This window comes from Tursiops truncatus, chromosome 14 (genome assembly GCF_011762595.2).
Source record: "Tursiops truncatus isolate mTurTru1 chromosome 14, mTurTru1.mat.Y, whole genome shotgun sequence".
In the NCBI taxonomy this organism is placed as follows: Eukaryota; Metazoa; Chordata; class Mammalia; order Artiodactyla; family Delphinidae; genus Tursiops; species Tursiops truncatus.
In genome coordinates, this window is record NC_047047.1 from 53,056,109 (window position 1) to 53,073,576 (window position 17,468).

The window sequence follows — 17,468 nt, forward strand, 5'->3', positions numbered from 1 at the left end:
TACCACAACGTTCATTGCAGCTCTATTTACAATAGCCAGGACATGGAAGCAACCTATGTGTCCATTGACAGATGAATGGATAAAGATGTGGCACATACATACAATGGAATATTACTCAGCCATAAAAAGAAACGAAATGGAGTTATTTGTACTGAGGTGGATGGACCTAGAGACTGTCATACACAGTGAAGTAAGTCAGAAAGAAAAATAAATACCATATGCTAACACATATATATGGAATCTAAAAAAATAAAAAATGGTTCTGAAGAACCTAGGGGCAGGACAGGAATAAAGATGCAGACGTAGAGAATGGACTTGAGGACACGGGGAGGGAGAAGGGTAAGCTGGGAAGAAGTGAGAGATTGGCATGGACTTATATATACTACCAAATGTAAAATAGATAGCTAGTGGGAAGCAGCCGCATAGCACAGGGAGATCAGCTCGGTGCTTTGTGACCACCTAGAGGGGTGGGATAGGGAGGGTGGGAGGAAGACGTAAGAGGGAGGAGATATGGGGATATATGTATATGTATAACTGATTCACTTTGTTATAAAGCAGAAACTAACACACCACTGTAAAGCAATTATACTCCAATAAAGATGTTAAAAAAAAATACCAATTGGATAGGTTAAAAATGTTATATAAATTTATATTTCTTTTAAAAAAACAGTGCTGCAGTAGAGATCCTTGAATTTTCCACATGTGCAAGTATTCCTAGATACAGATATCTAGGAATGAAATTACTAAATTAAAGGGTATGGTGCATTTTTTTGTTTTGAAAGCTACAGCCAGGTGGCAAGGTTTGTTTTTGTTAGCATTTGCCTGTAATATCTTTATTTTAGTTCTTTCTCTGTCCTTTTGTTTTAGCTATATCTCTTATGTCAGATTTTCTTTGTTTTCTAATCTAAGAGTTTATATCTTTTAATAGGTGAATTTAACCCATTCATATCTGTGATTACCATATGTTTAGACATAATCCTGTAGCCTTATTTTTTATTTTAGTTGTACTAATGTTTTATTTTAGTTGTACTAATGTTTTATTTTCTTCCTTTTTAGCTTTTTATTGGATCAATTGGTTTTCTTTATGTAATTTTTTTCCTTCCAGTATCGTTCAAAAATTACACATTTGTGTCTTTTCTTCTGATGGTTACCCTTAAAACTGTAATAACCATTTAAAACATATGTTTTTCAACATACAGAGCAGTGCTGTCCAGTAGAACTTCCTGCAGTGCCAAAAGTTCTGTTTCTGTGCTGTACAATATGGTAGCCACTAGCTACTGAGCACTTGAAATGTTGCTAGTGTGAAACAGGAACTGAACTTTTAATTCTGTTTTAGTAGTCACAGTGGTTAGTGGCTACTGGACAGCTCAAATCTAGAGTGAGTTACTGTTTCCATCCTTGTAAAGTGCATTAGCCTGCGCACATGTGCCTTTGCTCACTCAAACACACACACACACCCTCCCTGCCACCACTTCCCAAATAGAAAGAAATCACTAAGATTTTTACTCCAGAATACCTTATTTTACATTATGTATCAAAAATTATTCATCCTTAAGTTTTGTTGGTTCCTTTCCTCACTATGTTTTATACATCATGTCCACCTTTTAGATTCCTTTTTGGTTTTGTTGGAGTCCCCAATTTCTCTTTCAGAAACTGGCTATATATGGTAAAATTTGGGTCCTTGCTTTTCCATCTCTGTTTTGCTCCTGAATGCTAGTTTGAATGGATATAGGATTCTTTGTTTAGAATCAAGTTTCCATTACAACTTTGAAGGTAAAGTTCTAATGTGTTTTAGTATCGAGTTGAGAAGTCTGATGACAGTCCAATCTTCAGTCCTTTTCTCAGGCAATCTACTTCCGAGTTTGGTTTCTTTCTGTATATTTTTAGGTTTTCTCTTTATTAGTCTCTGTTCTTTTCTAGAATTTGTTTTTTGTTATATGTTGGAATTTCTAGATTTATTCTCCACATATCAAAAATTTTCTCTTTATACTGTTAACTTCTTTGCCTTTTTGTTTTCCATTTCCCTTGGAATATCAATGTCTTTTGTTACATGCAATGCAAATGAAAAGCCCTTTATTATTGCTATCAATTTACTATGGTGTTTCGTATTTTGATCGTGTATTAAAATATAATCATGTTGTGTTCTAAAAAGAAAAAACTTCTTTGTCTTTTTACAGTACACTTTGGGGTAAACCCTTGAGTCAGTTTTCCAGCACACTAATTAGAACTTCTATTTTATTGTTTATTTTGACAATATTTTCATATTTCTAAGATACCTAATCACTTCTTTAAAAGAGTGCTACATAAAACAAGGGCTACATAAAACAATAGTCTCTCAGGGAGGGAGCAGTTTTACTAATAATGAAGTCTTATGTTACATTTTCTTCGCTTTCTACAATGTTTTGTTAGGAATGGTGTTTCTCTTTCATGGCCTTAATTTTTCTCAAATGTAGTGTGATTTTTGGTGATTCATTTCCTTTTGTATTTGATACTCCTTGTTTGCCTGTCTTCAGTTGCCTGCCTCTACTAACTGTGAGAAGCCAACTTGGAGGTATGTCTGGTTTGTCTTTGGGGTGTAGGGGTTCTTTTCCTGTTTAATGGTGACCAGCTACCTAGGGTCCTACCCTCCTTTTAAGGCCTCTGTGAACTGAGGAGTAAAAACTCTTACTTTGGAGATCATTCCTCAGTGAATCATCCCAGGGAATTAGGTTTTCTTCTCCGTTTCTTTCTTCGACTGTGCTTGTAGAAGTTTAACACTATTTCAAGCTTTGCTCTACTCATTCAACACGAGTATGATCACCAAACAAACAGGCCCTGAGTTTTTTCCTCAGGCAAATTCTGGGGCAGCCAATTGCAGCGGTGGATGAATTCCTGCAGTGCTCTCACCTGTACCTGTCAGTGCTGTTTTCTCCTGTGTATTTTAGATTATGGTTTCTATGCTCTTGTTTCTTTGTAATCTTAATTTTACTTTCTATCTTCTAGAAAGTACCTAAATTCTCACCTTGTTCTAGAGCTATTATGGAGGTGTTTTATTAAAATGGCATTGCCTGGGACTTCCGGTTATTTGATTATGGTTTAGCATCCCTCCAAGCATTACTCATGATCATTTTAACGACCTGACTGATCTGACCATTATTTTAATTTGCATTTACATTTTTCCATCTTTGCTGCTGTACTTTTTTATGTAGGATTTCTTACATATTGGATTCAAATTGGCCTATGGGAATATTTTGGACATTTGGATGTAATGAAAATCAGTAAGTGCACTTAATCCAAAACACAAATGTTAATATACAATTTTTGTGTTTCAAGGACCTATGACCATAAAAAACAAAGTTATCACTGGGGTGCTTGGATCAGGGAGATGTGGGAACCAGGAGGGTTTGCCTGAAGTTCCGTATCAGAATAATCTGGGGATTGTTTTCAAAATACTTAGTAGATGCTATAAAACTTTTATCCTCATGTGATGCCAGTAATTTCTCTCCCCATTAAATAGTTCAGATTGTTTTCCAGTGAAAACACCTGAAACTCACCTGAAGCCATTTCACATTTTTCTGGTCTAAGGAAATGTGTTTAGCACTTTGCTGGAATTAATGCCTTCCTGTTTAAGAAATTTGTTTGCTGAACTTGGCTAAGTTGATCACCATGAGAACAGAAAATAGTATAGGCAAAAGCTGAAGGGTATGCTTTTCCAGAACAGCTACTTTTAGGGATTATTCATGCTTCAGTTTCTGTAGGTAAACAGCCTGCTCTCAAGAATCTTACCCTCGATTGATTGATCTCCTACTTTCTTTCCTTCCTTTGGGGGGTGGAATGGAGAAAGGATAGCAGGCTTGCTGGAAGCCCTCCATAAAATGTTCTTAATATTTCATAGCTCAAAGTCATTCCAATGAAGAGTTGTGTATTCTGTATGATACTTCAGATGGTACACTTCTGCACCAGTTTGTATTTCCACAAAAACATGATTTACAAACTCCTTAAAAATGAAAACTGCAAAAGAAGTCTATGTGATTGATTTAAAGAGCATCAGTTAAGGTTTTAGACAACTCAAGGTGAGTGTATGTTGTCAGCAACATGAACTAATTTCCTGTTCTGGAGTTAGCATGAAATTTTCGTTGATACTTACATCAACATTCACAGTGTGGTAATCTGAACTGGTGGGTAACCAGGTGTGATTGCCTTCAGAAAAACCAGCATTTGAGCTATTGTCCCACTGCATTGGTGACTTTGAGAGAAGAGTATCCTATGTCAAAAGACCATAAAGAAAAAAAACAGTGGTCTGGTTATTTAAAAGAAATGTAATTTGGCCATGATTTACTTCAGAAGTATTTAATTCCCTATATTTCTCAGCTAGTACTCAAATTCATAGCATTCATAACGAAAAGGCCTTAATATTCAGTACATAAACCAGTTTTACACTTTCAATTGGAAAATAGTTAATGACATCTTGAGTGTAAATAAACTACTAACAAACAACATTGATACATGCTTGGAATCTTTGCTGCTTTTCCCTAAAAATGAGTGATGTAGGATTTCAAAATGTGCCATTTACAAACTCATTATAATGTGATACAGTGATCGGTGAATTCAGGCATGCAGCCATGCACAGGTGAGCCTAGACTGTATCCTTTTTAGCCTGGTTATCGCATGAGTGCACACACAAATTTAGGAGCTTAAATAGAAAAGGTTTCATTGTGACTAAATATTAGGGAAATTGGATCTCACCATTGAAAGCTAACCATACAAATTATAGCTTCAAGGTCTTTCATCTGCCCAGCAACACAATTGTGAGATCCATAGCCTCAAACAAAAAACAAAATTTAAACTTCTCAGGCCTAAGGCTGTCCATTACATTTGTTAGCACAAGGATTCTTCCTTTTATGTTATGGCCAAGCGAGATCTAGCAATACAGACAAGCACTATAATAAATGTTCTTAACTCCATGTTTCAGGTAGAGGGCATTCGAAACTCAAAACGTGGCGTCTTAAATTTTAGTGCACCTGAGAATCAGCTGGAAAACATCTTTGAAATGCAGATCCTGGGCTCTACACAAGAAATTCAGTTGTGTGGCTCAGCAAGCAGCATTTTTAACAAGCTCCCCAATCAAGAAAGCTGGAAATTTCTCACTGCCTAACAAACAGTGAGAAACAAAAGCTAAGTAATCACGATTTTCAGCAGCAGAATAGAAATAGTAAGTTTTCTGATTTGGCAAAAAAATGAGGATTTGGTGTGGTGCATGGTTAAGTTATATTAACTTACAACATCATAGGTTTCATTGAGATTTGTGGCTAAAATATTTCTCATTCCTATTTCTTCCCCGTAGTAAGTTATGGGAGTTCCAGGCAGTGTGAACACAAGCATGTTCATGATGTTGACATATTGTTTCCCCAGACGAGAAGTCAGCCGGTCATTGTCTGGTCCGCCAGTCTGAAAGGCAGATACTTTATTTTAAGAGCACAGCTCTATATAGAGTTTACTGAAAGATTTACCCTATTTCACAAAAAGTCCACCAGGCAGAAAAACATGGTTAACCATGGGTACCTTCGTATCAGCAAGCCTGCAATGGAGTCCTAACCAGTTCCTTGCTGTACAATTGACCATCTGACTGACTTGGCCATTATGATCAACAAAATGGTGATAACAGCTTACTTCACATTCATATTGCAAATAAGATGAAATGTAGGAGGGTACATACTAATATTTTTGCACATTTGGATAAGAGAATATTGACAGGAAAGGAAACAAGTGTTTCCTCCAAGGAGGGAACAGGTGGAGGGGACCAAGGTGAGAGAAAGACTTCTGATCTGTCCCTTTGTGTGTGTGTGATTTTTGAACTATTCAAAAAATTAAGTTAAAAGGTAAATCAACTTTTACAAAAATATTTACAGTCTAAGAAGAAATTTTGTACAGGACTTTGTATTTTTAAATATATTTCTTTGTTAAATGTTCTGATTACATATTTTAACATCTAGTCCTTATTTAAGAGTTTATTTAAATCACCTAACCTTTCCATTTTACAAATGATGAAACAAGCTCTGAGAGACTGCATCATTTATTCAGGTTAAGGTCATGAGGCAGAACCAGCCTTTGAACTTGAGTCTGAGAATATGAACTTGGTTGTTAGAATTCAGGAAAAAGGGAGCTTGCTTTTTTATTCTTTAGATTTACTGAAACTGTCTTTACAATTATCTTTTTATAGACCATTGTATTTTTCTATTTTTATGGCCAGAAAATTAGGTCAAACTTTTCCACCGTTTATTCTTTTCATTATCTCAAAAGCATCTGACAAGAAACCCTGTGATTTCTCAAGTCTTCTGAACCTAGATCACTTTTCTTTCTCAGAACTGAAATCAAGATTAGCATTGGACAGAGATCAGGGCCTCTCACAGGCTGAGATCCAGTTGCCTATGATATGAGACTTTGAGTATATGAAAAAACGTGCTACATTATAAAATTTGTATAGAGAGGGGGTACTTCTGGAATGGTGGAGTAAGGACCTCCAAAAATCTCTAGCATGAAAGCAAGGAGAATGCTGGCAAAAACTGTAAAAATCCACTTTTTCAGAACTTGGAAATGAAAGGCTTACAACAATACAAGGAGTGTTCAAGAAAAACAGCTGGATCTCAGAAGAGCAAGCTTTGTATCATTTTAACTGGCCATAATCTCATGCCCCTCCCCTCAGATTCAAGATAGCCTTGAAAACCAACAGAAAATGTAAAACCCAGCAGCCTAGTAGCCACTGGAGGACCAAAATAGGTTTTGAGTTCATCAAAAGCTCCATCTCTAGAGAACTGGCACTGTTCGACCTTTCTAGCAGCTCACTTTTGGTTGGGTTTTTTCTTTATCTGATCTGACTCAAAGCTAACTGTGCAGATTGTCTTATCCCCAAGGCATTTGCCAAAAACAATCAGCAGCAATTGATTATCAATACTTGCCTGAGGTGGTGTTACCAACCTGGGCTAAACAGAGACTGACCAAAAAACTTTAAAGTTAGGAATAAGATGACCATAAAGGGCTTTGAAAGGCTCTGACATTTTCCTGGAATCTAGAAGCCTACACACATGCACAGGGCTGCACAGGTAGCCAGGGAAGCCCCAAGAATCTAATCTCTCCCCTCTGGCTAACCCTGAAACTCAAGCAGAAAGGAAAGACTAAGGCGGAGCTGTAAGCTGCCTGCCAAAGTGTTGAAAGCATGCCCACCCCGCACACAGCCCTCGGCAAAGGCTGGGAGACTTACAGGTTCAAGGCATCTAAGGAATCTTAACAATCACTAGCTGACCAAGCAGAGACTTCAGTGGTCACACACAACAAGTAACACAGATATTACAGAATTAATCCAAGAAAGTCACTGAAGAAACAAAACACTGGAGAGGGGAGAATGTGATTTCCAAAATTTCTATACTTACTATTTAAAATATCCAGTGTTCAACAACAAAAAAGAATACAAGACATGCAGAGAACCAGGAAAGTATGGCCCATACAGAGGGGAGAAAAGCATCAACAGAAAAGTTGGCTGAGGAAACCCAAACATTGGACTTAGTGGACAATGACTTTAAATCAGCTCTTATACGTGTGTTCAAAAACTAAACAACATCTACAGGATTCTTTATAAGTATGCGAACAATGCCTTATCAAATAGATACTGTCAATAAAGAGAAATTATGAAAAAAATTACAGTTGAAAAATACAATAAAGGAAGTGAAAAATTCCCTAGATGGGCTGGACAGATTTGAACTGGCCAAGGACTCAGCAAATGAGACAGACCAGTTGAAATTATCTAGTCTCAGAACCAGAAGGAAAAGAATGAAGAATGACAAGAACCTGGTCAGGAGCTGGGATGCATCTGGCTCACTAAATCACAAAATGAAGGAAAGGTGAAGGTCACTTAGAGACAAATGTGCCCCTTGTTTCAGAGGACTACTCAGCAAGCACACCAGCACCGTATGCTGAGCTGCGCATAAGGACTTACCATCCAGTTAGGCCATTTTCCTTCTGGCATGTTTTCCATCCAGGATGTGATAACCTCAAACACACTGTTCCCAGAAGGCATGTCTAGTTTACCGAGGTAACTGTTGAAGGGAAAATCTGCTTCTTGGATAAAAGGCAGACCGTAGTACATCATGGTCTTGGCAATGTTCTCTCCATGGGCTTCAATCCCCATGAACCTGTAAGAGTTGGCAGTGCAGTGACATCAGGGCCTGTCAGGAGACTGGGAAAGTGCTTTGCAGCTGCTGTGTCTCATGGACAGGATGTTGGGAGGTGAATGCATACTGTTAACAGTATTGGCTAGGGCTCACTAGGAAGCAGAATCAAGCCAGATGACTAAGAAATGGCACACTGGGTCACCTGGCAGTTTCTCATATTAAACCCAAAGACTAGCTTAATACTAAGCCATGTCTAAAAGAAACACGTTTGGATCTCAGTCAATACTGTTCTTTTCCTTCTAACTCTGAATGAAACTCAGTAACTTGCAGGAAGACTTTATTTAGCAATTCTCATCACTCCACTTAGAATGTACAGTATATGTCTGCATATAAGGTAAGAGGGGTTCCCCCAAATTCCCCTTGTATTGGAATCCCTATAAAGTCTCACTTTATTATTGGGGTGCACTCTCAGTTGTTGAAAACCAAACACTCTTCAGGGAAGACATATTAGCCTGAAATGACCCACATCAATGCTGGTTTTAGCTGTTTGAGACATTACATTAACGGATAAGTTACATAGTATCTGGAGCGCGCGTGTTTCAGTTCCAGTCCCATCTCTGCGGCCACTACCTATGTGACCATTACCTGCATGCTCAGAGTCTCAGTCTCCTCATCTGTAAAGTGGGAATAGTGATCAGAGGACCTACTTTAAGGAGAAGAAATTTCTTGAACTCCTTTTCCACTGATTCTATTGGGTAATCTATATAAACACAATAAGAGTTAAATTCATTGAGTGTTTATTATGTGCCAGGCATTGTTTTAAGTGCTTCACAGACATTATCTCATGTAATCTCACAACAACCTTATGGGGGTGTCATCATCACTTTTTAATTGTTGAGAAAACTGAGACATGTTAACTAACCTAACAGCTAACAGTTTAGTTGGAACATTTGCATGCTAACAGGTCAAATAATGATAAAAAATAGTAATGGTTAATGACTAACCTTTGGATATTATCTTTTAATTAATCTTCACAAAATTCCTGTGAATAAGTACTGTGGGATTTGCTTCATTTTACAAAAGAGGAAACAAAATCAGCAAAGTTAAGGAACGTGAGAGACTATACCAGGCCCTAGCATAACTGAGTTATGATACATTGTAATTATGCGGTTTATTAAATTATAACTGTATCTCTTAAGAATGCTTGGTTATGAGGGATAAAGTGCAGATCACACACTGCGCCCGTGGTTACCTGTATCTCCCAGGCTCCCTGCTGTACTGGTCCATTGTCTGCCGGAAGCTGCGGACAATATCGTGCATTCCCACCTGTGTGGTGGTGAAGTCATGGTACAGCTCCGAGTAGTGAGTGACTGTGTCCTTTGAAAACAGGACAGCATGGTTACCATCATGTCAAATGCCCATAGCTGGCCTCATGTGAATACGGACTGTCTCTTCAAAGGGCTCAAGCTGAGACACACATGCTCAAAGATGGTCCTAGGACTTATGCTGCTCAAGGGAATTTGTGGATGGAAAAGAACATTAGAAACTATTAGTGTTTCATTTTGTGTATAAAATATTAACTAAAATCTAGTAAACAAGTTAAATTTTACTAAACACCTAAACACTGATTACAAATGTATTTAATAAAATCCTCCTAAACATTTTATTGTCCCAAATACACCAGACATTTTTAAAGGCAAACAAAACAAATTATAGAGTGTATTATTACATTATCTGCTTACAAAACTATTAATATCATGCATTTAAATTTGTTTCTTTACCATTTCTGTCCTTTATTCTTACCGTTATACATTTCCAGGGTTTTAGTAATTTTTTGTGATACTCATTCTCTGCCTTCCTAGGGTTACAGTAATCTTCTGGAATCAAAGTAAAAGATTATGTCTAATACAGGCTCAGTTTGTAAGTCCTGGGTTAGGACGTGGACAGGCTAGAGAGTCCATGAGTTGCTATCCATTCAGTGGACCCCTTTTTTATAAGTGATTTTCCCTTGCTAGATCAAGGGAAGTTTTTTGAAATCTTAGATGTCTTCCGGAAATTACATGTTATTTAAGTTTTTCTTGGGTAGCACACAAAACCCATTGTTCTGATCATTTGTCTTGACTGGAAACATACGCCTGTCTTAGGACATCTTATTATAATTAGCAAGGTTATTTTGAGATTTCTTCTCCTCCAAGGATAAGTGCTTATCTTTGGGACAACTGGCTAATACACAACCATTTTTCCCCTTCATTTTTCCTTTCTACTGGAAATCATGTGCAACAAAAGAAAAATAAAGCTTAATCATAAACTTTGGTTCATGACATGGTCTCATAATTAGCCCATGCATGGCCAGCTTCCCTTTGTTACTCAGGACTATCAAGCTGGTGACCATATGAATTTAATTTTACTTTCTAAAAAGGGCATCATGCTATATATAATAATTTTAGATTTTTTTGCTGCACGTTATATCACTAAGATTGACCCATATTGCTGTGTCACTATAATTCATTTATTTTGACATTTCATTGTGTAAATGTACAAATCCGTTATTTTGGAATGCATTTTAGGACTACTGTCTACTTGGCCATTGAAAACAGAGAGACTGTAGAATGGTGGTCAACTAGAGGAGTGAGGGGGGCATGGGATTATTACTCTCTCACGTGTGACATGGGAGGAAGGTTGAGAACCACTGGTGTGGAAGCACAAAGAGCCCAAATTCTGCAGCAGGCTTGGGTGGAATTCTGTTTATCACCTCTGTCACCCTGATAAATTAATTTCTCTAAGATTTGCTAAATGGGGATCATAAAACCTCACAAGATGTTGAGAGAGTTAAATGGATACAACAAATAGCATACAACTGACACTCAGCAAGTGTTAGTTCCCTTCCCTTCTACCTGTGTGTCCTTTAATGACTACAAAAGCACTTGGGGAATTTAGGCCGCCTCCCCTGAGCTTGAGTGATTGACAAAATCACAGTGAGTAAATTATGGCCTTCGGTGGAGTCCACACTGTCCATGCCCTCCAGAAACCTCGTCTTCGAGGGACTCCTATAGGGATCACTCAGGAGGAAGCAGTGGAAGGAGATATCTGGTCACATGCATTTGAAACTCCTCTGTATTTTCTAAAGGAAATGATTCAAAACACTTCCCTCTGGTAAGTGGTGTCTCAGGCTAAAAAAGACAACACTCTGATGACATTTTCAGAAAAAATATATACATATATAACATTTTTAAATATATAAATATATGTTTGTTTAAAAATATATTTTTAAAACATATATACGTATATGTTTAAAACTTTACCGGGATTTGGTTCTTATTCACTTGGGCCTCGTCTCTCAGATGCTTTGCTTCTAGAAGAAATTGAACAGCATCGAAGCTAAAGCCATCGACACCCTTTGAGAGCCAAAACTGTATAATTTCCTAAACATGGAGAAGCGAAACACTTGGTTACGTTAACCACACATTGTTGTCATAAGGTTTAATAAAGGCCTTGTCTGTTAATGACGTCCATCATAAAACAGTCACCTCCACATATAAAACAAGCACAGCACTCGTGTTCTTACCTATTTAGCACCACAGTGTCTGAGCATAATGAACTTTGAATAACTGCATTTACGGGCTCCCGTTCTTCTCTCATATTTGAATTCAGAATGTTACATTTGTAATTGATGCTATGAGCATGTTCCCAAAGTTTAAAGAATCCACTCAAAATGAAAGATGGGACTCAGGAGAAACTGGGAATGTAGTTCATCTGCCCCATGCCCAGTTCCTTCAAGGTCACTCCGAACAGAGAAAATCACCAATTAAGCGCCCAATCATGAAGGGCTCTTCCACCGGACTGGGAGATTCTGGAGGGAAAGAACTGCAGCTTTTATTTCTGCTTCCCTTGCCACTGACCCAGCAACTGTTATTTAGTGAACCAGTCGTGGAATGAAAGAATGAGGTATCAAGCCTGAATGAGTCAAACGTGGTGTGATACTGTTGGGACACCAAAGAAGTACAGCATGTTCCCTGGCTTCGAGGCATCTACAGAGTAGTTGGGGACACATGAGACATGAGAGGGTTACCTAACACAAGGCAGGACACGGTTCAAAATCATGGGAGGAGATTACTCTGCATGACTATTGGACCTCCGAGAAGATCAAATTTAATATGGGTGGGCACAGCCAAGCAAGGAAAAGCTAGAGCTTGAACTTGGCTGGTGGGATGTGATCAGGAAGTGACTCTAGAAGAACATTCTGGACTGTTTGGGGTACAGCATGAGTCAAGCATGGAGGCAGAGTATGACTTGGCCTGTATTGGGGCAGTTAGGAGGACCAGGTGACCTTGAAAAGCAGAGGGCCTAGTCTCAGCTCCCCTCGCATGCCAACCCCTCCCAGCTGGGCCTACTCCTGCATCCACCAAAAGCCACCCTCCTGCAAAGGGACAGTGGCTCTCCCTGCTCTCCTTTCAGCTCAATCCTTGCTGAAAGGAAGGTTTTATAGGAATGTGTATATCACATTAGAGCAGAACCACCTGTAATTTAAAGTAGTGGAGTGAAGAAGCCAATTCTCACCTAGTGAGGGGAACAGAGCTATAGATCCCAAATAAGGACTGTTCCCAGAATCACTTGCTTGATTCAAAGTATGTTTCTTGTATCTACATGTGCATATGGAGCCTGGAGTGCTGCCGTTCAAGGCTCCCAAAAGTTTCTCTTTTTTAAAAAATATTTATTATTTATTTGGTTGCACTGGGTCTCAGTTGCCACAGGTGGGCTCCTTAGTTGTGGCTCACAGGCTCCTTAGTCGCGGCATGCATGTAGGATCTAGTTCCCTGACCAGGGATCGAACCCAGCCCCCTGCATTGGGAGCGCAGAGTCTTATCCAGTGCACCCCCAGAGAAGTCCCAAGGCTCCCAAAGGTTTCTACAGGCTGAACGCAAGGCTGATGTCAGCCTCTTCAAGGTGAGATTTTGAATGGCAAAGCTTGAACAACTTTCTCAAATATAAGAGCAGGCTCTGCTGCTGACAATCCTCATCTTGACCCCAGTTGACCCAAATACCCTTAAGCTGGCCTTACCCAGTGGAATTTTTCTTTGGGGCACAAAACCCACAAATTTATTCTTATCTAGCATCCTTCTTCACAAATTCATTCATTCATTCAATAAGTATTTGGGTTCCAACTAGGGACCAGGCACTTAGCTAATAAGCCTTGGTACTAGAACCATGAGCAAAATACAACACAACATAAACACAGTCCTAGGTCTCACGGATTTTTTTAGAATCCTTAGCTGGACAAATATTAATGCAAAAATATTTAAATCACAGACACGATGAAACTTTGAAGGAAAGGAGCTTTGGTTACACAAAGCTTACACAAGGGGGTGAAAGAGCAGGATTTGCCAGGGAGGTCAGCGCAGCAGGATGGCGGGAAGGGAAGGCAGTTGGTTAGAGATTCAGCTGGAGAAGTCACCAGATATGAAGGCGCCTCATTTGTAGAACAGGATCTGCAGAATTGCCTCATTTGTAGTGGGCTCTAAGGGCCCAATTAGCGTGAAGCTAACGAAGCTGAAGCTTCAGGACCCTTCACTGCATGGGCTCCTACCCACATTCGCTTTTCATTCTAAATGAGCACTCATTCTTCTGTACCTAATTTTATACTCTTTTTTTCTTTTTCATTTCAAAAAGTCCCCCAATTCTTACAAGCTTCAGATCCCACGCAAACCGGGTCCACCCCCAGGTGGCGCTGTTCTCTAGAAGCGGGAACACTGGAAGGGGCTCTAGGTGGGAGTGGGGCACAAATAACTGTAATCCATCCAAGCAGCCTCTGAAAAAATGTGGGAAAACATTAAACACCATGCTGCTGTAAACATTAAGCTTTTGATCACTGATTTCCTAAAATAAAGCTACTCATTTTCTTCATGGGGTCCTCATTCACTTTGGGGATCTCAGCATTGCTAACTATTAACCCAACATTAAAGAATGAGGAACGTGTACGCCAGCGTAGGCACACGGCCCCGGCAGGGATGTTCACTGTAGTCCAGGAAGAGATGTTATTATCATTGTTTGGTGAAACAAAACAGCAAAAGTTGGATGCTTGTTTTTGAGAGTCATTTTAAACGCTGAGGTTTTCACCCAGATAATCCACAATTTGCTCTTGAAAAAGATTTGCTTCGTGCTGTTTATTCTCAACCAGGTGAAAAAAGACAGCTCCAAATTTTAATGGTTAACCCTCTCTTTATGCCAATTAAGCTCCCCCAGGGGCCAGATGCGGAAATGGGCAAGGAGCCTGGTTCCGCCAGGTCTGGGTGACCCATGTAGGGACAACAGGACTCTGGGGACAGTACACTGTGTTCCCGATTTCTGACTAACTCCCATGACATCACACAGTCCTGTTCCACCAGGCACATTTTCATTCTTTTCTCCTGAAACAACTTGCTGCTCTGAGTGAAAAAGGAATCAGTTCAGCATTACACCAAGTCCCCTACATATGAACCTTCAAGTTGCGAACTTTCAAAGATGCGAACGTGCGTTCGCATGTACAATCACGTAAGTTAGTTCATGCGTCTGGCACACATTGTCACGTGCATGCCTCCTCTACACGTGGTTGTGCTTTTGTGTACTTTACTGTACAGAACTGTATAGAGTACAGTATCCTTACTGGAGATACGGGAAGAGGATGAGAGCTGCTACCCAGACATCACTGGATCGTTTTTTCAAGAGGGTAGATAGAACTGAATCCAGCAAGGAACCAGAACCAATGCCATCAACATCAGGCGTGAGTGAAATTGCAGCTTCAGCTCTACCATCTGCCACCCCCTCTCCCTCTTCCAGTCAGTAACTCTTCTTGCCTGTTCACTCCACGCCAGCCTCTGTATGCCAGCTGTTGTACTGTACTGCTGTACTTTTCAAGGTACTGCATTGTAAGATTTAAAATGTTTTCTTTATTTTTTGTGTTTGTTTTTTATGTATTATTTGTGTAAAAAGTATTATAAATCTATTCCAGTACAGTATTATATAGCTGATTGTATTAGTTGGGTACCTAAGCTAATTTTGTTGGACTTAACAAACAAATTGGACTTATGAACGCGCTCTCGGAACGGAACTCGTTCGTATGTAGGGGACTTACTGTATTGATATCCAAATTCTCGAATCCTCGAGGCAAATCTTTCCTTTTGAGATGACTGAAGTTACTGGACCCATTTACCCAAAAAGCCAGGTTTGGAACAGAGAAAAGCTCTGCTCTTACATGTGATGATATATAAGACATCCTCTTGATAATGACATAAATCCCAGGTCATCCATCTCAAGAAGGAATGAGAAAGCACAGGCTATTTCAGAAGGACAGAGAGAAAACCATATCCTCTGCTTATAAGCAAGGAAAGTAAACCAGCCCTACTGCTCTCCAGAAACCTGGGTAAAATTCTTTGTTAACTCTTCCAGAAGCAGGACCTAGATCATGGGCTCCAGAATCTGACCCATCTGGGTACCATCCCATCTCCCCCACTGTCCAGCTGCATGAGTTAGCTTATCTGCATAACCTCCAAAAACCTTGGTTTCCTCATCAATAAAATAATACCTGCCTTGCAGGAATTCTGTGAGGATTAGGGGTACTGCTGCCAGAGTCAACTCACGCTTTGGTCTTTATATTACCTGATCTCTCTGCCATGTCTGACAACACAGACTAACCTTGTTGTCTAGAAATACTCATACGCCTTGGCTCTAGGATACCCCGCTTCTGGTTTGCTACTCCTCTGTCTGCTCAACACTCCTTTAAATATTAATACTCCTTGGGGCTCCATCTTATACCCTCTGTTCATTTCGCTTCACAACAGTATTGACTCATTTATCTATCATTTATTGATTATTTAACAAGTGTTAATGCTTATACAAAAGCAACACACTGTCCTAAGTGCTATACAAAGGTTAAACCATTTAATCCCCAAACAACCCCACAAAGTATGTACCATTATTATTCCTATTTTACCATCGGGGGAATTGAGGCACAAGGAGATGATGTACCTTGATCAAGGTCACATGGCAATAAGTGGTACGTCAGAATTGGAACCCTGTGTGGCACCTTATCCATTTGTTATGTGGCCTTCCTTTACTTTTATTTTTTTTAGTTGCAGGACCTGCTACACCTGGCCCTCATTTCCACATGACAACAACCCCTACGAGCTAAGTGACAACTGGCCCCCTTGTTCACCTCAGCTGGCCCAGTTCTCTCACTGATATTACCTACCTGACCTCTGTGGGCATTGTCCACGTGTCAACAAATCCCAAAGTCTTATCTCCAGACCAGACCTTCCCCTGAGTTCCATGTCATTATATCCAGCTATCCACTGAGCACTTGGATGTCTCTCAGAGAGCTCAAACTCTGCATGACTGAGACCACCCCCCGCCACCCCTGCTCTTCCCATGTCTCCCATCCCAGGAAGCAGTCCCACCACCCAGCCAGCATTCAAATCTGAAACCTGGGAGTCACACTGGACTCCTCTCTAAGGCCTGATGATGCCTCTGCAACCCCACCACCCTCACTGGCCCAAAGCCCCCACCATTCTTTCCTGGTCACTGTACCATCCACCTCCCTGGTCCCTCCACCTTCGAACCTGCCTTACTCAAGCCCCTTCTCCACAACCAGATTGATTTTTCCAAATGCAAATCAAAAATTATTTCCCTGCCCAAGACCTTTTAAACCCAAATGCTACCGTGGCCTCCAATGCCGCTTATGACCTGGTTCCTACCCTCCTCTCTCATCTCGTCCTGTCACCCCACCCCCACCTCCAGACAACATGTCTCCATATTGGACAACTCCCAGCACCTTCACTGTGCCGTGACCCTGCTTCCTCTGCAGGGAACGCTCCCACCTGTGTCTCTTCTCTTGGCTCATTCTTACTCATCCTCTAGGTAACACTGCTTCCTCTGTAAAGCGTACCCTAGTCTCTCCCACTCTGTGTCCAGGTTAGGTGCCTGCCCTGCATTCTCCTACTTCCCACTGTCATGACCACTCAGCACACTTTATTGTAATTTCCTGTTTGTCTACCTCCCCCTCCAGAATATAATATAATATTATAGCCTGTGATGGCCACAACATGGGCCCATATTATCAAGCATCATACCCTGGCGAATGGCCAATACACAACACATACTGTTAAATGAGGGAATGATTTAGAATGAAGTGCATGGCATACAGAACATGCAGTGATTAGCATCAAGCACAGAACTGGTTTATAAAGAAGGTAATGAGCAAATTTTGTTTTGAATTGAGCTGCTTCTCTCCAGCAATACCATGCTTAATAGGGGCAGAGCAGAGCCAACATTTATGCTCTGATTCCATCTTAA

The 17,468-nt window shown here is 40.0% G+C and overlaps 1 protein-coding gene across 7 annotated transcripts in view; it reads right to left on the bottom strand.

Moving 5' to 3' along the window:
- The window catches only part of SLC3A1 (solute carrier family 3 member 1), a 57,743-nt gene that overhangs the window by 9,796 nt on the left and 30,479 nt on the right, over positions 1–17,468 (bottom strand). For all 7 annotated transcript variants that reach the window (XM_019942652.3, XM_019942648.3, XM_033838626.2 and 4 more), the window contains 5 exons: positions 11,447–11,566; positions 9,397–9,521; positions 7,970–8,165; positions 5,260–5,427; positions 4,127–4,243 (listed from right to left, as the gene is read on the bottom strand). In XM_019942652.3, the coding sequence (XP_019798211.1) occupies positions 4,127–4,243; positions 5,260–5,427; positions 7,970–8,165; positions 9,397–9,521; positions 11,447–11,566 (726 nt within the window). The remainder of the gene's footprint in view (positions 1–4,126; positions 4,244–5,259; positions 5,428–7,969; positions 8,166–9,396; positions 9,522–11,446; positions 11,567–17,468) is intronic.